At 43.5% G+C, this 17,098-nt stretch overlaps 1 protein-coding gene across 1 annotated transcript in view; it reads right to left on the minus strand.

The window, feature by feature from the left end:
- LOC114556741 (uncharacterized) overlaps positions 1-17,098 on the minus strand; it is a 47,161-nt gene that overhangs the window by 15,985 nt on the left and 14,078 nt on the right. Inside the window, 14 exon segments of the mRNA XM_028579774.1 lie at positions 303-585; positions 783-928; positions 1,173-1,455; positions 1,650-1,795; positions 2,040-2,322; positions 6,448-6,612; positions 7,439-7,589; positions 7,843-8,073; positions 8,189-8,284; positions 11,057-11,195; positions 11,854-12,136; positions 12,316-12,479; positions 13,162-13,444; positions 13,638-13,783. Of these exon segments, the coding sequence (XP_028435575.1) occupies positions 303-585; positions 783-928; positions 1,173-1,455; positions 1,650-1,795; positions 2,040-2,322; positions 6,448-6,612; positions 7,439-7,589; positions 7,843-8,073; positions 8,189-8,284; positions 11,057-11,195; positions 11,854-12,136; positions 12,316-12,479; positions 13,162-13,444; positions 13,638-13,783 (2,799 nt within the window).

Here is a 17,098-nt window from a genome sequence, read left to right on the forward strand (position 1 = left end):
TTTTTTCAAGAATGAGTCATTATACATTTTTTAACATAATTTATTCATGACTAACGTAGCCTGTAGCCAGCCTCCGTTTCACCTCCTCAGCAGCCATTTTCAGGTTAATCGAAAGGCATCACCTGACCGCTCATTTACCGTGCAACCTGGAGCGCAACTCAGAGCTCAAGCCCGAGCCCAAACCAAGCCTGTGTAAAATGATAGAACTGAAGAAGATCTTTGCAAAGATCTTCAGCTCCAGTTTACACATCCAATGTTAAATGTTTGAATATATTACTGTATAAGACAGAAAGGACAGTTACCTGGGGTTATTGTTGCCATTGTCATTGAGGGAATCTCCAATGCGGATCTCAGCACCATTGATTCTCTCGGGGCAACAATCTCCTCTGTTGGTGATGGTGACATTGTTGATCTGATATGTCTTCAGGAGGTCCAGTCTCCACCATGGTTTGAAATCTTTCTTAGTGTGGGTACAGGATCCCTCTCTTAAGTTGCTAGCACGATTCCCATCAATGGCCCTTTCGGGGACCTCATTCCCATACAGGGAGGACTGAATCGCGTTTCCACCTCGAGCAATATTAATACCTAGACAAGGTTACAAAATGTTTCATTAAAGACAGTTTAGGGAATGCACAGACATGTTACATGTATTAATCTGATGACATGTTCCACCAAAGAACAGGCAGTAAGTGTATTTGATTGAACTTTGAATGTGACTGTCTGCTCAATGTCATCTATTGGTCATGATGAATGGTATAAATAACCAGTTGGAGCAGTATTACCTAAAGCCTGACCAGTGACTTCCACCTCACACAGTGTCAGGTATTCTTGTCTTCCAGGAATCACAATGTTGACATATCGACCTTCCATTCCATTACACACAAAGGTTTGGGAGGACCCAGCTGCCATAGACGAGATAACAGCACATCTGAAGAAAAAACAAAAACGCAGAACTATGAGTAAAACTGGGTTACCACACAGATTATGAATAAAACGCTCATTTACTGCGCAACCCGGAGCGCAAGCCCGGCCCAAGCCCGTGTAAAATAATAGAAATTAAGAGCGAACCCGTCGGATCCCATCAGATTCGAGCAAAGATCTTCAGCTCTAATTTACATATCCAATGTTAAATTTTTTAATCTAATACTGTATAAGACACAAAGTGCAGTTACCTGGGGTTACCGTTGCCATTGTCACTGAGGGAATTTCCAATGCGGATCTCGGCACCATTGATTCTCTCGGGGCAACAATCTCCTCTGTTGGTGATGGTGACAGTGTTGATCTGATATGTCTTCAGGAGGTCCAGTCTCCACCATGGTTTAAAATCATGGTTAGTGTGGGTACAGGATCCCTGTGCCCAGTTGCTAGCACGATTTCCGTCAATGGCCCTTTCAGGGACAGCATTCCCATACAGGGAGGACTGAATCACGTTTCCACTTCTAGCAATATTAGGATCTAGACAAGGTTACAAAATGTTTCATTAAAGACAGTTTATGGAAGGCACAGACATATTACATGTGTTGATCTGACCAAATATTCCACCAAAAAGGCAGTCAGTATAATTGATTGAACTTTGAATGTGACTGTCTGCTCAACGTCATCAATTGGTCATGTTAAATGGTATAAATCACCAGTTGGAGCAGTGTTACCTAAAGCCTGACCAGTGACTTCCACCTCACACAGTGTCAGGAATTCTTGTCTTCCAGGAATCACAATGTTGACATATCGACCTTCCATTCCATTACACACAAAGGTTTGGGAGGACCCAGCTGCCATAGACGAGATAACAGCACATCTGAAGAAAAAACAAAAACACAGAACTATGAGTAAAACTGGGTTACCACACAGACTATGAATAAAACGCTCATTTACTGCGCAACCTGGAGCGCAAGCCCCGCCCAAGCCCGTGTAAAATAATAGAAATTAAGAGCGAACCCGTTGGATCCCATCAGATTCGAGCAAAGAGCTTCAGCTCTAATTTACATATCCAATGTTAAATTTTTTTATCTAATACTGTATAAGACACAAAGGACAGTTACCTGGGGTTACCGTTGCCATTGTCATTGAGGGAATTTCCAATGCGGATCTCAGCACCATTGATTCTCTCGGGGCAACAATCTCCTCTGTTGGTGATGGTGACAGTGTTGATGTGATATTTCTTCAGGAGGTCCAGTCTCCACCATGGTTTTAAATCATTGTTAGTGTGGGTACAGGATCCCTGTGCCCAGTTGCTAGCACGATTTCCGTCAATGGCCCTTTCAGGGACGGCATTCCCATACAGGGAGGACTGAATCACGTTTCCACCTCTAGCAATATTAGGATCTAGACAAAGTTACAAAATGTTTTATTAAAGACAGTTTATGGAAGGTGCAGACATATTACATGTGTTGATCTGACCAAATATTCCACCAAAGAAAAGGCAGTCAGTATATTTTATTAAACTTTGAATGTGACTCTCTGCTCAACGTCATCTATTGGTCATGTTAAATGGTATAAATCACCAGTTGGAGCAGTGATTAGTTACGAAATGTGATAATGAAGATAGATAGATAGATAGGTAGGTAGATAGATAGATAGACAGAGACACAATGTAGATGGATAGACATATTGCATATGTCTATTAAATACTAAAATGTGAATAAATTGGGGAATATCAATAATTTGTGTCAACCAATCAAAAGAATAATTTCACCAAATTTGCCACTTGTCTGTCCTAGAACAGCCAGCAAGACAAAGACCACAGATGGAGTCATCATCCTGTGGAGGAAGTTCAAATTCAAAAAAAATTATTTTGACATTAAATTAAATGCATTATTGTAAAGTAATGTAATGTATGACTGTACATTTTTTTAAGTACTGGTAAATAAAGAAGTTGTAAAAAGAAGTTTTAGAAGTTTGCTGGAATTGAAATATTGCTTCCTACATGTTTATGGCTAAGTATTGACTTTTTACTGATAAAGGTTTTATTAAAGGTATTATTGTACTTACAGTCAGGAGCGCAGCGTTAGTTGGTCTGCACTAGGGTCTGTTGATGATTGTCAGGATCGTTCCCAGTTTAGTGCATGTACTACTTGTTGTATCACACGACACCTCTCAGCTCTTCTTCATGAAGTGCGGACAGCGGCGTTCAGAATCCTGTCTATCTTCCAAAATATATATAGGCTCATCCAAAATCTGGTTTACGTGGGCGTAGTCTAGTTAGTTATTAGTTATTCCATCCTCCCGATCCATGCAGGTTTCTGTTGGGCGGGGCCAGATTAATATGTCAGGGAGTCCGAGGTCAACCGTTTCTGCTCAGCTGGGATTGAACATTATTTCAGACTCTGAACCCCAAATATATCTCAAGCATCACAATATAAATACGTTCATAAGATAATGTGTGTGTGTGTGTGTGTGTGTGTGTGTGTGTGTGTGTGTGATATTTCCTCATACCTGAGGAGGGGAAAGATTAAGAGTGTCTTTGTTTGTACCCACTGTACAAACAAAGAAAAGAAAAACAAACTCCCTGAATATTCAGGTATGTGTATCTCTTCACCCTGAGCAAATTAATCTGTTAATGCATCATTTAAAATTGAAAGAAAATTAGCTTTTTATTGGTCCTCAATACAGAAAATGCAGGTGTTGCAGCAGCACAAAAACTAGTAGAGATAATTAGAAAGTAAAAATATACATAATAGTTAAATAAAACTAAAATAAGAAAACAATACAAAAAATACAAAAAGTATTAAAGAGCAAATTGAGATGGTAAGGTGAGAGTAGTTATTATTAACATCACAATCATCATGTTAACAGACGATGTGTTTAACCCTCCTGTTTTATAGCATTTAAATAAAATAATTTAATTGTAAAGATTGTTGAAAAAAGTGACAAACATTCTTTTTTTTATTAAACCTTTATTTAACCAGGTAGGCCGTTGAGAACAGATTCTCATTTGCAACGGCCACCTGGCCAAGAATAAAGCATAACCGTGCAAGACAACATACAGTATACATTCAGTAAAATACAGGAATACAGAATACCATATGTTACATAAAATACAGATTAAGTCGACATTACAAAGCCGGCGCAAAATGAGTTATAAGTAAGACAATGGATATTCGAGAGTGAATTTGTAATAACACAATACAAATGAATATACAGTCTATATAAATGCTGAACTGTAGTAAAGAGTAAATATACACTTTGTGCTTAGGCTAGATAGTGATGTAGGTCAGTAGATGTGCAAAAATTGTACGACAACATTGGTGGGAAAAATAACAGTTGAGCATGCCAGGGTAGATGGACATGTCCAAAAGAGAAATAAACAGATATGATAGCATTTCAGGTGAAGATGTGCAACTATGCAACTCTGCAATGGGACATGACAGAGATAATGGAATAGGGTGTGCAAAACAGTGCATGAATGAAGGAGAACAGTTAGCACATACAGTGATCAGACAGGAGCTCAGACAGATGTACTTTAAAGGCAGTTAGTGGGATAAGGGTTTTGAGTTTCAGGGGTTTTTGTAGTTCATTCCAGTCATTTGCAGCTAAGAACTAAGGAGTGGTGGCAAAGGAGGTGTGGGCTTTTGGGCTGACCAAGGAGAGATAACTGCTTGAGCGAAGGCTGCGGGTGGGTAAAGAGATTGTGACCAGTGAGCATAGGTACAGCGGGGCTTTGTCTAGCAAGGACTTGTAAATGAGTTGGTACCAGTGAGTCAAGCTTCGAGTGTAACGAGGGCCAGCCAACTAATGCATAGAGGTTGCAGTGGTGAGTGTTAAAAGAGGCTCACTTTTGCATATCCATCGACTGTATGTTGTCTTGCACGCTTATGCTTTTCTTGGCCAGGTCGCCATCTGTTCTCAACGGCCTAGCTGGTTAAATAAAGGTTAAATAAAAAAATAAAAAACATCCTTATACAATCAAAGTAAACATCCTCATACAATCTTTCAGTATTTGTGGATGACTGTCATTTCAAGTTTTTACAGTCTGTCTCCACTTAGTAAACTACAAGTCCTTGTGAAAACCAGGAAGCAATAACAAAACTGCCTTGTAGACTTCTCCTTAAGCATATTTGCTCCATGAGTTTGTTTTTTGGAATTGTATTTTGGACTACGAGCTCTGCCCATCCAGATTCATGAGAATCTTCTGCATCACTTTGAAAGTGCATTTGAGGTCTGCTGGGTCACTCAGGTTCAGACAGTATATCAGTCCAAATAACAAAGCACAGGCAGATTAATCCACTTCTCATTGCATTGTTCTGTATGTTTATAATTCATCTGAATTTTCTTTTAATCACGTTTTACAGACAACAATGAATCATTTAATGAAGATAAACACCATTAATTCATGTAATTTAAGCAAACTCCTAATTTGCTAACCAAAACACATTAGATTATGTTATGATATTATGGATAAGGATGTTAGTCATTAAGTTGACCTCTCTTCTTCTCCTGGGGGAAAGTCTTGTTTTGACTGTGTTATTGCATGTCTATAGACTTCTCTCTTAAAAAGGTAACTCAGCTATCAAAGAAAAAAATGACAAAAAGGTCAAAAAAGTGGCAAAAACATTGGATGGCAAATACTTGACTCACACAATAAGAAGCTACTCTTTTAATGTCTGTGTCGTGATGTTTTAATACGAAAGTAGCTTTATGCAACATTATCAGAGCTGAATATTTCATCACTGAAGTGTTAGAGCATTTGATGTCTTGATTTGGACGTTCATTTACATTTCAAAAGGTTGTAAATCTAGCTTTTTTATGGAGATTTTTGGGTTTGGTCTGAATCCTGAATCCCCAGGTTGAGATTGTGCTGACTCCTCCTCCCATCCTCAGTCCATGAACCCAGTAAACTCATGAATGAAGTAAACAGGGACTGTCCTTCCTTTGCTGTACCTGAAGTTGCTGCATTCTGGCTGCTGTCTGGAGATTCCTTCATGAACAACTCGTATTCTTCCAGATGTTTCAGACCAGATGTTGTAACAGCGGCCATGTTGTGCATTGTTTAGGGTCCTCGCCACCACCAGACCAATCAGCATTGAGCAAATTGAACATGTAGCTGGAATGTCATAAAAAGTCATGATGTAATATTTCTTTGATTTATTTGTTTATTGTAACACATGATTTGATTTTTCAGAATTACATGTCAGGAAATACAGTAATAAAAGTTTTAATATTAACACATTTTTTTAACTCTTCAGTTTATTTAGTTTTACACAACGAAGATCAAACAGATAAAAGTTTTGGTACAAAATCTTAAAAAACTTTTCAATGAACTCTCTACAGAAATCTTTAAATCTTCAGACGAATACAACCTTATGAAACGTCCTCCACTCATCCACTCATTCATTCACTCATCCACTCATTCATCCACTCACTCTTTGAGTGACTGTGTGTGTGTCTGTGTGTGTATGTGTGTGTGTGTGTGTATGTGTGTGTGTGTGTGTGTGTGTGTTTAACTCTGACCTCGGTGTGCAGCTGCCGGCTGGATGAAGCACGGCAGACTCTTCATCGCTCCTCTGAACTCCTGTTTGAGAGCCAACAGATACTCCTCCTCCTCACCAACTGTCAGGGGGAGGGGCTTCTGCTCCATCACCTGCACACACACACTTTTCTTGGCCAGGTCGCCATCTGTTCTCAACATCCGCATACAATCTAAGTAAACATCGTTTTACAATCTTTCAGTATTTGTGGATGACTGACATTTCAAGTTTTTACAGTCTGTCTCCACCAAAGTTTTTTCGACATACTATAACATTACTTTCTATTACTTTTGTTGACATACTACACTATGACTTTTTATGAGTTTTTTCAACATACTATAATATGACTTTTTATCATTTTTTTGACAATTTTTTTGTATCACTTTTTTTCGACATGCTATGAGTTTTTTATCACTTTTTTCGACATGCTATGAGTTTTTTATCACTTTTTTCGACATTCTACACTATGACTTTTTCTTGACTTTTTTCAGCATGCTATACTATGACTTTTTTGACACACTATACTACGACATTTTCATCACCTTTGTTGATATACTATATTATGAGTTTTTTATGACTTATTTCGACACACTATACTGAGTTTTTTTCACTTTTTTCAACATTCTACACTATGACTTTTTCGTGACTTTTTTCAACAAACTATACTATGACTTTTCTGACACACTATACTACGACATTTTCATTTCATTAAAGAGGCGAAGTACACGTTTAGGAAGGCAGTGAGAGAGGCTAAACGACTATAAAAACGACTGTACTCAGAGAAACTCCAGCACCAGTTCTCAACTAATAACCCTGTGTCTGTCTGGAAAGGGCTCAAGCAGATCACCAACTTCAAGCTAAAGCCCCCCACTCATTCAATGACTGACACCTAGCCAACGACCTTAACGAGTTCTGCTGTCGCTTTGAAAGACAAAAGGACAGTCCTGAAACCATCCCCCACGACACTTCCCTACAGCTCCAGCCACTGTGCATCACCTCCACCTCCCCCACCTCAGCAGGGGCCTGGGCCCCCCCACCAATGCCCACCTTAAAGGTCTCCACCTCCACCCCCCCACCCACCTCAGTGACGACTCTCTCTATCCACGAGAGGGATGTCAACAGACCCTTCAGGAGACAGAACCCCCACAAAGCTGCTGGACCGGATGCTGTCTCCCCATCCAGCTTGAAGCACTGCGCTGATCAGCTGTCTCTGGTGTTCACAGACATTTTCAACACCTCACTGGAGACATGTCACGTGCCAGCCTGCTTCAAGTCCTCTACTATCATCCCTGTCCCCAAGAAGTCAAGGACCACAGGACTTAATGACTTCAGACCCATCGTGGTTATGAAGTCCTTTGAGCGCCTTGTGCTTTCACACCTCAAAGCCATCACCGACCCCCTCCTGGACCCCCTGTAGTTTGCCTACGATGCAGTCAACCTGGCCCTCCACTACATCCTCCAGCACCTGGATTCCGCAGGAACCTACGCCTGGATCCTGTTTTTGGACTTCAGCTCTGCCTTTAACACCATCTTCCCGGCTCTGCTTTAGGAGAAGCTCTCCCGGCTTGATGTGCCTGACTTCCTGTCTGACAGGAAGCAGCATGTGAATCTGGGTGAACAAGTCTCCAACTCACAGACCATCAGCACCAGATCCCCTCAGGGCTGTGTTCTTTTGCCTCTGCTCTTCTCCCTGTACACCAACAGTTGCACTTCCAGTCAGTCACCAGTCCGTCAAGCTTCTGAAGTTCGCGGACGACACCTCCCTCATCGGACTCATCTCTGATGATGACAAGTCCGCCTACAGATCGGAGGCTGACCACCTGGTGACCTGGTGCAACCAAAACAATCTAGAGCTCAAAGCTCTAAAGACAGTGGAGATGGTTGTGGACTTCAGGAAGAATTCAGCCCCACCTGCCCACATCACCCTCTGTGGCTCCACAATTGACACTGTGGAGTCATTCCGCTTCCTGGGAACTACCATCTCCCATGGCTGAATGCATGCTCTTGGGGGAATTAGTGTGGTCTAGTCCTACTCTGTCTGTAAAGTGTCTTTAGATAACTCTTGTTATGAATTGATACTATAAATAAAATTGAATTGAATAGATCTCAAGTGGGAGCTGAACATCAGCTCCATCATCAAGAAAGCACAACAGAGGATGTACTTCCTGCGGCAGCTGAAGAAATTCAACCTGCCAAAGACAATGATGGTGCACTTCTACACAGCCATCATTGAGTCCATCCTCACATCCTCCATCACCATCTGGTACGCTGCTGCCACTGCCGAGGACAAGGGCAGACTGCAGCGTGTCATTCGGTCAGCTGAGAAGACTATTGGCTGCAATCTGCCGCTGCTCCAGGACCTATACGCCACCAGGACTCTGAAGCGTGCTGGAAAGATTGTGGCGGATCCCTCCCACCCCAGACACAAACTCTTTGAGCCACTCCCCTCAGGCTGGAGGCTGAGGTCCCAAAAGCTCACGCCACATGAACATTTTTTTCCCCTCCACCACTAGCCTTATTAACAAGGCCCGGAAACCACCCTGACTCTCCCCATACTCCATCTCTGGCTCCTCATGCCACTGTACTTAATCTGCTGTACCACTCCTTTTTACTTATTTTATATTTTATTTTTATCTTTATCTTTATTAATACACAATGCGTGTATATATATTTATACTTATATTGTTTATTTTTTCTTATCCTTGTTATATTTAGAGAATGTGTGACATGCACCAACAACACCACGACAAATTCCTTGTATGTGTAAAAACCGTACTTGGCAATAAAGCCCTTTCTGATTCTGATTACTTTTTTCGACATACTACACTATGACATTTTATGACTTTATTCAACATACTATGACTTTTATGACTTTTTTGGACATTCTATACTATGACTTTTTTCGATATACTGTACTATGAGTTTTCATGACTTTTTTCGATATATTATACTATGACTTTTTATGACTTTTTTTGCCATGCTATACGATAACTTTTTATAATTTTTTTGAAAGAATAAACACTTAAAATACTTCTTGTGAAGCTTTATTTCCGATCTCACCTACTATCCATTAGAATTTCTACCACAAACTTGGTGTCAGAAGTAGGATGACGTGCATGATTTGTGTCTGGAGCCCGGTTCAGCGGTGACTGATCATCCTGGGGGAGAACATCCCCAGCCTCTACCTCGTTGATGTTTCAGAAATAATAGGACTGAGTGTTGGTGGCCCCAGATGGTCACCACCGTCATCTCAAGAGACTCGGACCATGTTGTCTGAAAAAGTGAGACATCTGAAATAATTCAACTTTGACTGATTTAACTTTGGTTTTGGGTTTTGCTCTGTTCTCCTGCCGCTTTTGGTCCAGGCATTAAGGGCTGAGTATTACGTCCGTCGTAGACACACTAGAGCTAAGTAATTACTATGTTGAGGAGAACACAACATTCTGGGAACGCAGGTGGAAAGTAATTAGCGTAATTACTGTTGTGTACCCCCAGTTTTGATACCTTAGGCCACATGTGTTTATAATATGTCTCCCAAACTTAGTTGCTGGTTTGCCGCCAGGCTAGTTATCAATAGTTATTATTTACATATTCATCATGAACGATGATTTTGCCCTCACATTTCACCTAAATTACTTAAAAGTGAAAGAAGTATGTCATTGTTTATCAACTGTTTTTACTCTTTATGAAAGTTGGCATATTAATGTAATTATGAGTAAAATATTCAAACCAAACGTCATGTTTTTATTGTTACACCATTCCATCCAAAGGAAATATTCTTGATGAGTTCTCCATCATTTTAGACACACGTCCCCCAAAAGTATGTTCACCCCACCAAATTTCAAATGAGTATAAGATCATACCAGTAGAAAATGTAACTAGAGATGTGACTGTTCATCAAAATTAAACATGATTAATGCATGACTTACATCTAAGACAGATTTGTTTCTGCTTTCTCTCAAGATGTAGGAAAAACATTTAAACATGTACAGTATAGGCCTCTTAGCTATATGCTGTTGTTTCTCTCTGTAAGCTGTGCTTGCATCACCCAAAAATGATTTGAAAAGACAGCCAAGCAAGTCTGGACAAACAGACAATGAGGAAAAACACAAACACACATACACACAGATTAGGTTTACAAGTAATGTTTATTTTGCAAGTATATTTAAGTACAGTAGATAGAAACAAGCTCAAAAAAAACTTACAACAAATACAATGCAGCCAGTGCACTGTATATCATTTCGCACCCGTTGCTTTCAATTTCCCACAGTTCTGTTTAATGCATCTCTCGCTGCTTTCATGGTACAGAATATTAGGTATAATCAGTTACTAGAGCAATATCTCTTTTCTTTGTTATTTAAATTTGTTATTTATTTATTTAAACCTTTGTTTTATGTTAGCTAATGTATAAAACCACCATTTGCATCAATTTTACATAAAGCTTCAGCATACGATTGTCCTGACCTTATGATATGTAATGTTTTCAAATGTTTTCCTTAAAATGTGTGCGAATCAAAAACACACCAAATACGCTAGCGTTAAAATTAAGTGAACATGAAGAAATTATTTTAGAATCAGTTTCCTATTTATACTGTCGTAGTGACTTCCACCTCACATAGTGTCAGGTATTCTCGTCTTCCAGGAATCACAATGTTGACATATCGACCTTCCATTCCATTACACACAAAGGTTTGGGAGGAACCAGCTTTGATAGACGAGATAACAGCACATCTGAAGAAAAATACAAAAACACAGAACTATGAGTAAAACTGGGTTACCACACATTGACTATGAATAAATCTTACCACTAGCTATTGCTGTGAAAACTATGGTTTTCTATTAGGGAAGTATGTAGATATCCAGTGTGCTAATCTGCTATAATTTACACTAAAATTGTAATTGGGCCTTAAAACTTAGGCCCGACAGAATTCGGCCCGAGCCCGACAATTATATTCTGATTGACAGCTTTTTTAAAGCCTGAACCCGTTTACCACCCAACATTATTCAAATGTGCGCACGCACACAACTCTTTTGCCTTTTGTCAAGAATGAGTCATTTATAAAGGTTTTAACATAATTTATTCATGATTAACGTAGGCTATAGGCCACTTGGAAGTTGGAACAAAGAAATAAAATAAGTCGTCCAGAGTCCAGCCTCCGTTTCACCTCCTCAGCATCCATTTTCACGCTAATCGAAATGCGTCACCTTACCGCTCATTTACTCCTCAACCCAGAGCACAAGCCCGAGCTCGGCCCGAGCCCATGTAAAATGATAGAAATTAAGACCTAACTCGTCGGGTCCGGTTCGGGCAAAGATCTTTAGCTGCAATTTACACATTAATTGTTAAATGTTTGAATCTAATACTGTATAAAACAGAAACTGCAGTTACCTGGGGTTATTGTTGCCATTGTCATTGAGGGAATTTCCAATGCGGATCTCAGCACCATTGATTCTGCCGGTGCAACAATCTCTTCTGTTGGTGATGGTGACAGTGTTGATCTGATATATCTTCAGGAGGTCCAGTCTCCACCATGGTTTGAAATCTTTCTTAGTGACACTACAGGATCTCTGTCCTAGGTGGCTGGCACGATTCCCATCAATGGCCCTTTCAGGGACTTCATTCCCATACAGGGAGGACTGAATCACGTTTCCACCTCGAGCAATATTAATATCTAGACAAGGTTACAAAATGTTTCGTTAAAGACAGTTTAGGGAATGCACAGACATGTTACATGTATTGATCTGATGATATGTTCCACCATAGAACAGGCAGTCAGTATATTTGATTGAACTTTGAATGTGACTGTCTGCTCAATGTCATCTATTGGTCATGTTAAATGGTATAAATCACCAGTTGGAGCAGTGATTCCTGTAGCCTGACCAGTGACTTCCACCTCACACAGCGTCAGGTATTCTCGTCTTCCAGGAATCACGATGTTGACATATCGACCTTCCATTCCATTACACACAAAGGTTTGGGAGGACCCAGCTGCCATAGACGAGATAACAGCACATCTGAAGAAAAAAAACAAAACAGAACTATGTGTAAAACTTGGTCACCACACAGACTATGAATAAATCTTACCACTAGTTGTACTTAAATTCTGATCATGCTGTAACTGTGAAAATTATGGCTTTCTATTAGGGAAGTATGTAGATACCCAGTGCACTAATCTGCTGTAATTTACACTAGAGCTGTAATCTGGCTTTAAAAGTTAGGCCGGACAGAATTCGGCCTGAACCCGTCAAGTAAATTTTGATTGACAGCTTTTTAAAAGCCCGAACCTGTTTACAGCCCGACATTATTCAAATGTGCGCACGCACACAGCTCTTTTGCCTTTTGTCAAGAATTAGTAATTTATAAATGTTTTAACATCATTTATTCATGACTAGGGTATGCTATAGGCCACTTGGAAGTTGGAACGAAGAAATAAAATAAGTCCTCCAGAGGCCAGCCTCCTTTTCACCTCCTCAGCATCCATTTTCATGCTTATCGAAACGCATCACCTGACTGCTCAATTACTGCGCAACCTGGATCGCAAGCCGGAGCCCGGCCCAAGCCCGTGTAAAATAATAGAAATTAAGACCGTACCTGTCGGGTCCTGTTGGGTTTCGGGCAAAGATCTTCAGCTCTAATTTACAAATCCAAAGTTAAATGTTTGAATCTAATACTGTATAAGACAGAAAGTGCAGTTACCTGGGGTTATTGTTGCCATTGTCATTGAGGGAATTTCCAATGCGGATCTCAGCACCATTGATTCTCGCGGCGCAACAATCTCCTCTGTTGGTGATGGTGACATTGTTGATCTGATATGTCTTCAGGAGGTCCAGTCTCCACCATGGTTTTAAGTCTTTCATAGTGACGCTACAGGATCTCTGTCCCAGGTTGCTAGCACGATTTCCATCAATGGCCCTTTCAGGGACCTCTTTCTCATACAGGGAGGACTGAATCACGTGTCCACCTCTAGCAATATTAGGATCTAGACAAAGTTACAAAATGTTTCATTAAAGACAGTTTATGGCATGCACAGACATATTACATGTGTTGATCTGACCAAATTTTCCACCAAAGAACAGGCAGTCAGTATATTTGATCAAACTGTGAATGTGACTGCTCAACATCATCTAGTAGTCACGTTAAATGGTATAAATCACCAGTTGGAGCAGTGTTACCTAAAGCCTGACCAGTGACTTCCACCTCGCACAGTGTCAGGAATTCTCGTCTTCCAGGAATCACAATGTTGACATATCGACCTTCCATTCCATTACACACAAAGGTTTGGGAGGACCCAGCTGTGACAGACGAGATGACAGCACATCTGAAAAAAAAAAGAATTATGTGTAAAACTTGGTTACCACACAGACTATGACTAAATCTTACCACTAGTTTTACTTTAATTCCATCCATCTTCGTCCGCTTATCCGGTGTCGGGTTGCGGGGGGAGCAGCTCCAGCAGGGGACCCCAAACTTCCCTTTCCCGAGCAACATTAACCAGCTCCGACTGGGGGATCCCGAGGCGTTCCCAGGCCAGGTTGGAGATATAATCCCTCCACCTAGTCCTGGGTCTTCCCCGAGGCCTCCTCCCAGTTGGACGTGCCTGGAACACCTCCCTAGGGAGGCGCCCAGGGGCATCCTTACCAGATGCCCGAACCACCTCAACTGGCTCCTTTCGACGCCGAAGGAGCAGCGACTCACGCCGAGCTCCTCACGGATGACTGAGCTTCTCACCCTATCTCTAAGGGAGACGCCAGCCACCCTCCTGAGGAAACCCATTTCGGCTACTTGTACCCTGGATCTCGTTCTTTCGGTCATGACCCAGCCTAAGTGACCATAGGTGAGGGTAGGAACGAAAACTGACCGGTAGATCGAGAGCTTTGCCTTCTGGCTCAGCTCTCTTTTCGTCCTAACGGTGCGATAGATTGAATGTAATACCGCACCCGCTGCGCCCGATTCTCCGACCAATCTCCCGCTCCATTGTCCCCTCACTCGCGAACAAAACCCCAAGGTACTTGAACTCCTTCACTTGGGGTAAGGACTCATTCCCTACCTGGAGAAGGCATTCCATCGGTTTCCTGCTGAGAACCATGGCCTCCGATTTAGAGGTGCTGATCCTCATCCCAACCGCTTCACACTCGGTTGCGAACCGATCCAGTGAGTGCTGAAGGTCACAGGCCGATGATGCCATCAGGACCACATCATCTGCAAAGAGCAGCGATGAGATCCCCAGCCCACCGAACTGCAACCCCTCCCACCCCGACTACGCCTCGATATCCTGTCCATAAATGTTACAAACAGGATTGGTGACAAAGCGCAGCCCTGGTGGAGGCCAACCCTCACCTGAAACGAGTCCGACTTACTGCCGAGGACCCGGACACAGCTCTCACTTTGGTCGTACAGAGATTGGATGGCCCTGAGTAAAGACCCCCTCACCCCATACTCCCGCAGCACCTCCCACAGTATCTCCCGGGGGACCCGGTCATACGCCTTCTCCAAATCCACAAAACACATGTAGACCGGTTGGGCATACTCCCAGGCTCCCTCCAGGATCCTTGCGAGAGTGAAGAGCTGGTCCGTTGTTCCACGACCAGGACGGAATCCGCATTGTTCCTCCTCAACCCGAGGTTCGACTATCGGCCGAACCCTCCTTTCCAGCACCTTGTAGTAGACTTTACCAGGGAGGCTGAGAAGTGTGATACCCCTGTAATTGGCACACACCCTCTGGTCCCCCTTTTTAAAAAGGGGAACCACCACCCCAGTCTGCCACTCCTTTGGCACCGTCCCAGACTTCCAAGCAATGTTGAAGAGGCGTGTCAACCAGGACAGCCCCTCCACACCCAGAGCCTTGAGCATTTCTGGACGGATCTCATCAATCCCAGGGGCTTTGCCACTGTGGAGTTGTTTGACTACATCAGTGACTTCCGCCTGGGAAATCGACAACAATCCCCCATTATCCTCCAGCTCTGCCTCTAACATAGAGGGCGTATTAGTCGGATTCAGGAGTTCCTCAAAGTGCTCCTTCCACCGCCCTATTACCTCCTCAGTTGAGGTCAACAGTGTCCTTACTGTACACAGCTTGGATGGTTCCCCGCTTCCCCCTCTTGAGGTGGCGAACAGTTTTCCAGAAGCACTTTGGTGCCGACCGAAAGTCCTTCTCCATGTCTTCTCCAAACTTCTCCCACACCCGCTGCTTTGCCTCTTTCACGGCAAAGGCTGCAGCCCTTTGGGACCTTCGGTACCCTGCAACTGCCTCCGGAGTCCTCAGGGATAACATATCCCGGAAAGACTCCTTCTTCAGTCGGACGGCTTCCCTGACCACCGGTGTCCACCACGGTGTTCGTGGGTTACCGCCTCTTGAGGCACCTAAGACCCTAAGACCACAGCTCCTCGCCGCAGCTTCAGCAATGGAAACTTTGAACATTGTCCACTCGGGTTCAATGCCCCCAGCCTCCACAGGGATGCACGAAAAGCTCCGCCGGAGGTGTGAGTTGAAAGTCTGTCGGACAGGGGCCTCCTCCGGACGTTCCCAATTTACCCGCACTACACGTTTGGGCTTACCAGGTCTGTCCAGAGTCTTCCCCCACCCCCTGACCCAACTCACCACCAGATGGTGATCAGTTGACAGCTCTGCCCCTCTCTTCACCCGAGTGTCCAAAACATACGGCCTCAGATCAGATGAAACGATTATGAAATCGATCATTGACCTTCGGCCTAGGGTGCTCTGGTACCAGGTACACTTATGAGCATCCCTATGTTCGAACATGGTGTTTGTTATAGACAATCCATGACTAGCACAGAAGTCCAACAACAAACAACCACTCTGATTTAGATCAGGGAGGCCGTTCCTCCCAATCACGCCTCTCCGGGTGTCTCCATCATTGCCCACGTGTGCGTTGAAGTCCCCCAGCAGAACAATGGAGTCCCCCACTGGTGCCCCATGCAGGACTCCACTCAAGGTCTCCAAGAAGGCCGAATACTCCGAACTCCTGTTTGGTGCATATGCACAAACAACAGTCAGAGTTTTCCCCCCCCACAACCCGCAGGCGTAGGGAGGCGACCCTCTTGTCCACCGGGGTAAACTCCACCGGGGTAAACTCCACCGGGGTAAACTCCAACGTAGCGGCGCTCAGGAGGGGGCTTGTTAGTATCCCCACACCCGCCCGGCGCCTCACACCCTGGGCAACTCCGGAGAAGAAAAGAGTCCAACCCCTATCCAGGAGTATGGTTCCAGAACCAAGACTGTGCGTAGCGGTAAGCCCCACCAGATCTAACCGGTAGCGCTCCACCTCCCGCACCAGTTCCGGCTCCTTCCCCACAGAGAGGTGACGCCCACGCCCCCAGAGCCAGCGCCTGCCGCCCGGGTCTGGTCCGTCGAGGCCCCTGACCTTCACTGCCACCCATGTGGCAGCGCACCCGACCCCAGTGGTTCCTCCCACAGGTGGTGGGCCCATGGGCCGAAGAGATGGGAGCCACGTAGCTTGTTCGGGCTGTGCCCGGCCGGGCTCCGTGGCAAACCCGGCCACCAGGCGCTCACCGACGAGCCCGCCGTCTGGGCCTGGCTCCAGAAGGGGGCCCCGGGCTTCCTCCGGGCAGGGTCACTCCATCTCTACCTTGTTTTTCCATAGGGTTTTTGAAC

This window comes from Perca flavescens, chromosome 6, assembly GCF_004354835.1.
Source record: "Perca flavescens isolate YP-PL-M2 chromosome 6, PFLA_1.0, whole genome shotgun sequence".
Classification (NCBI taxonomy): Eukaryota; Metazoa; Chordata; class Actinopteri; order Perciformes; family Percidae; genus Perca; species Perca flavescens.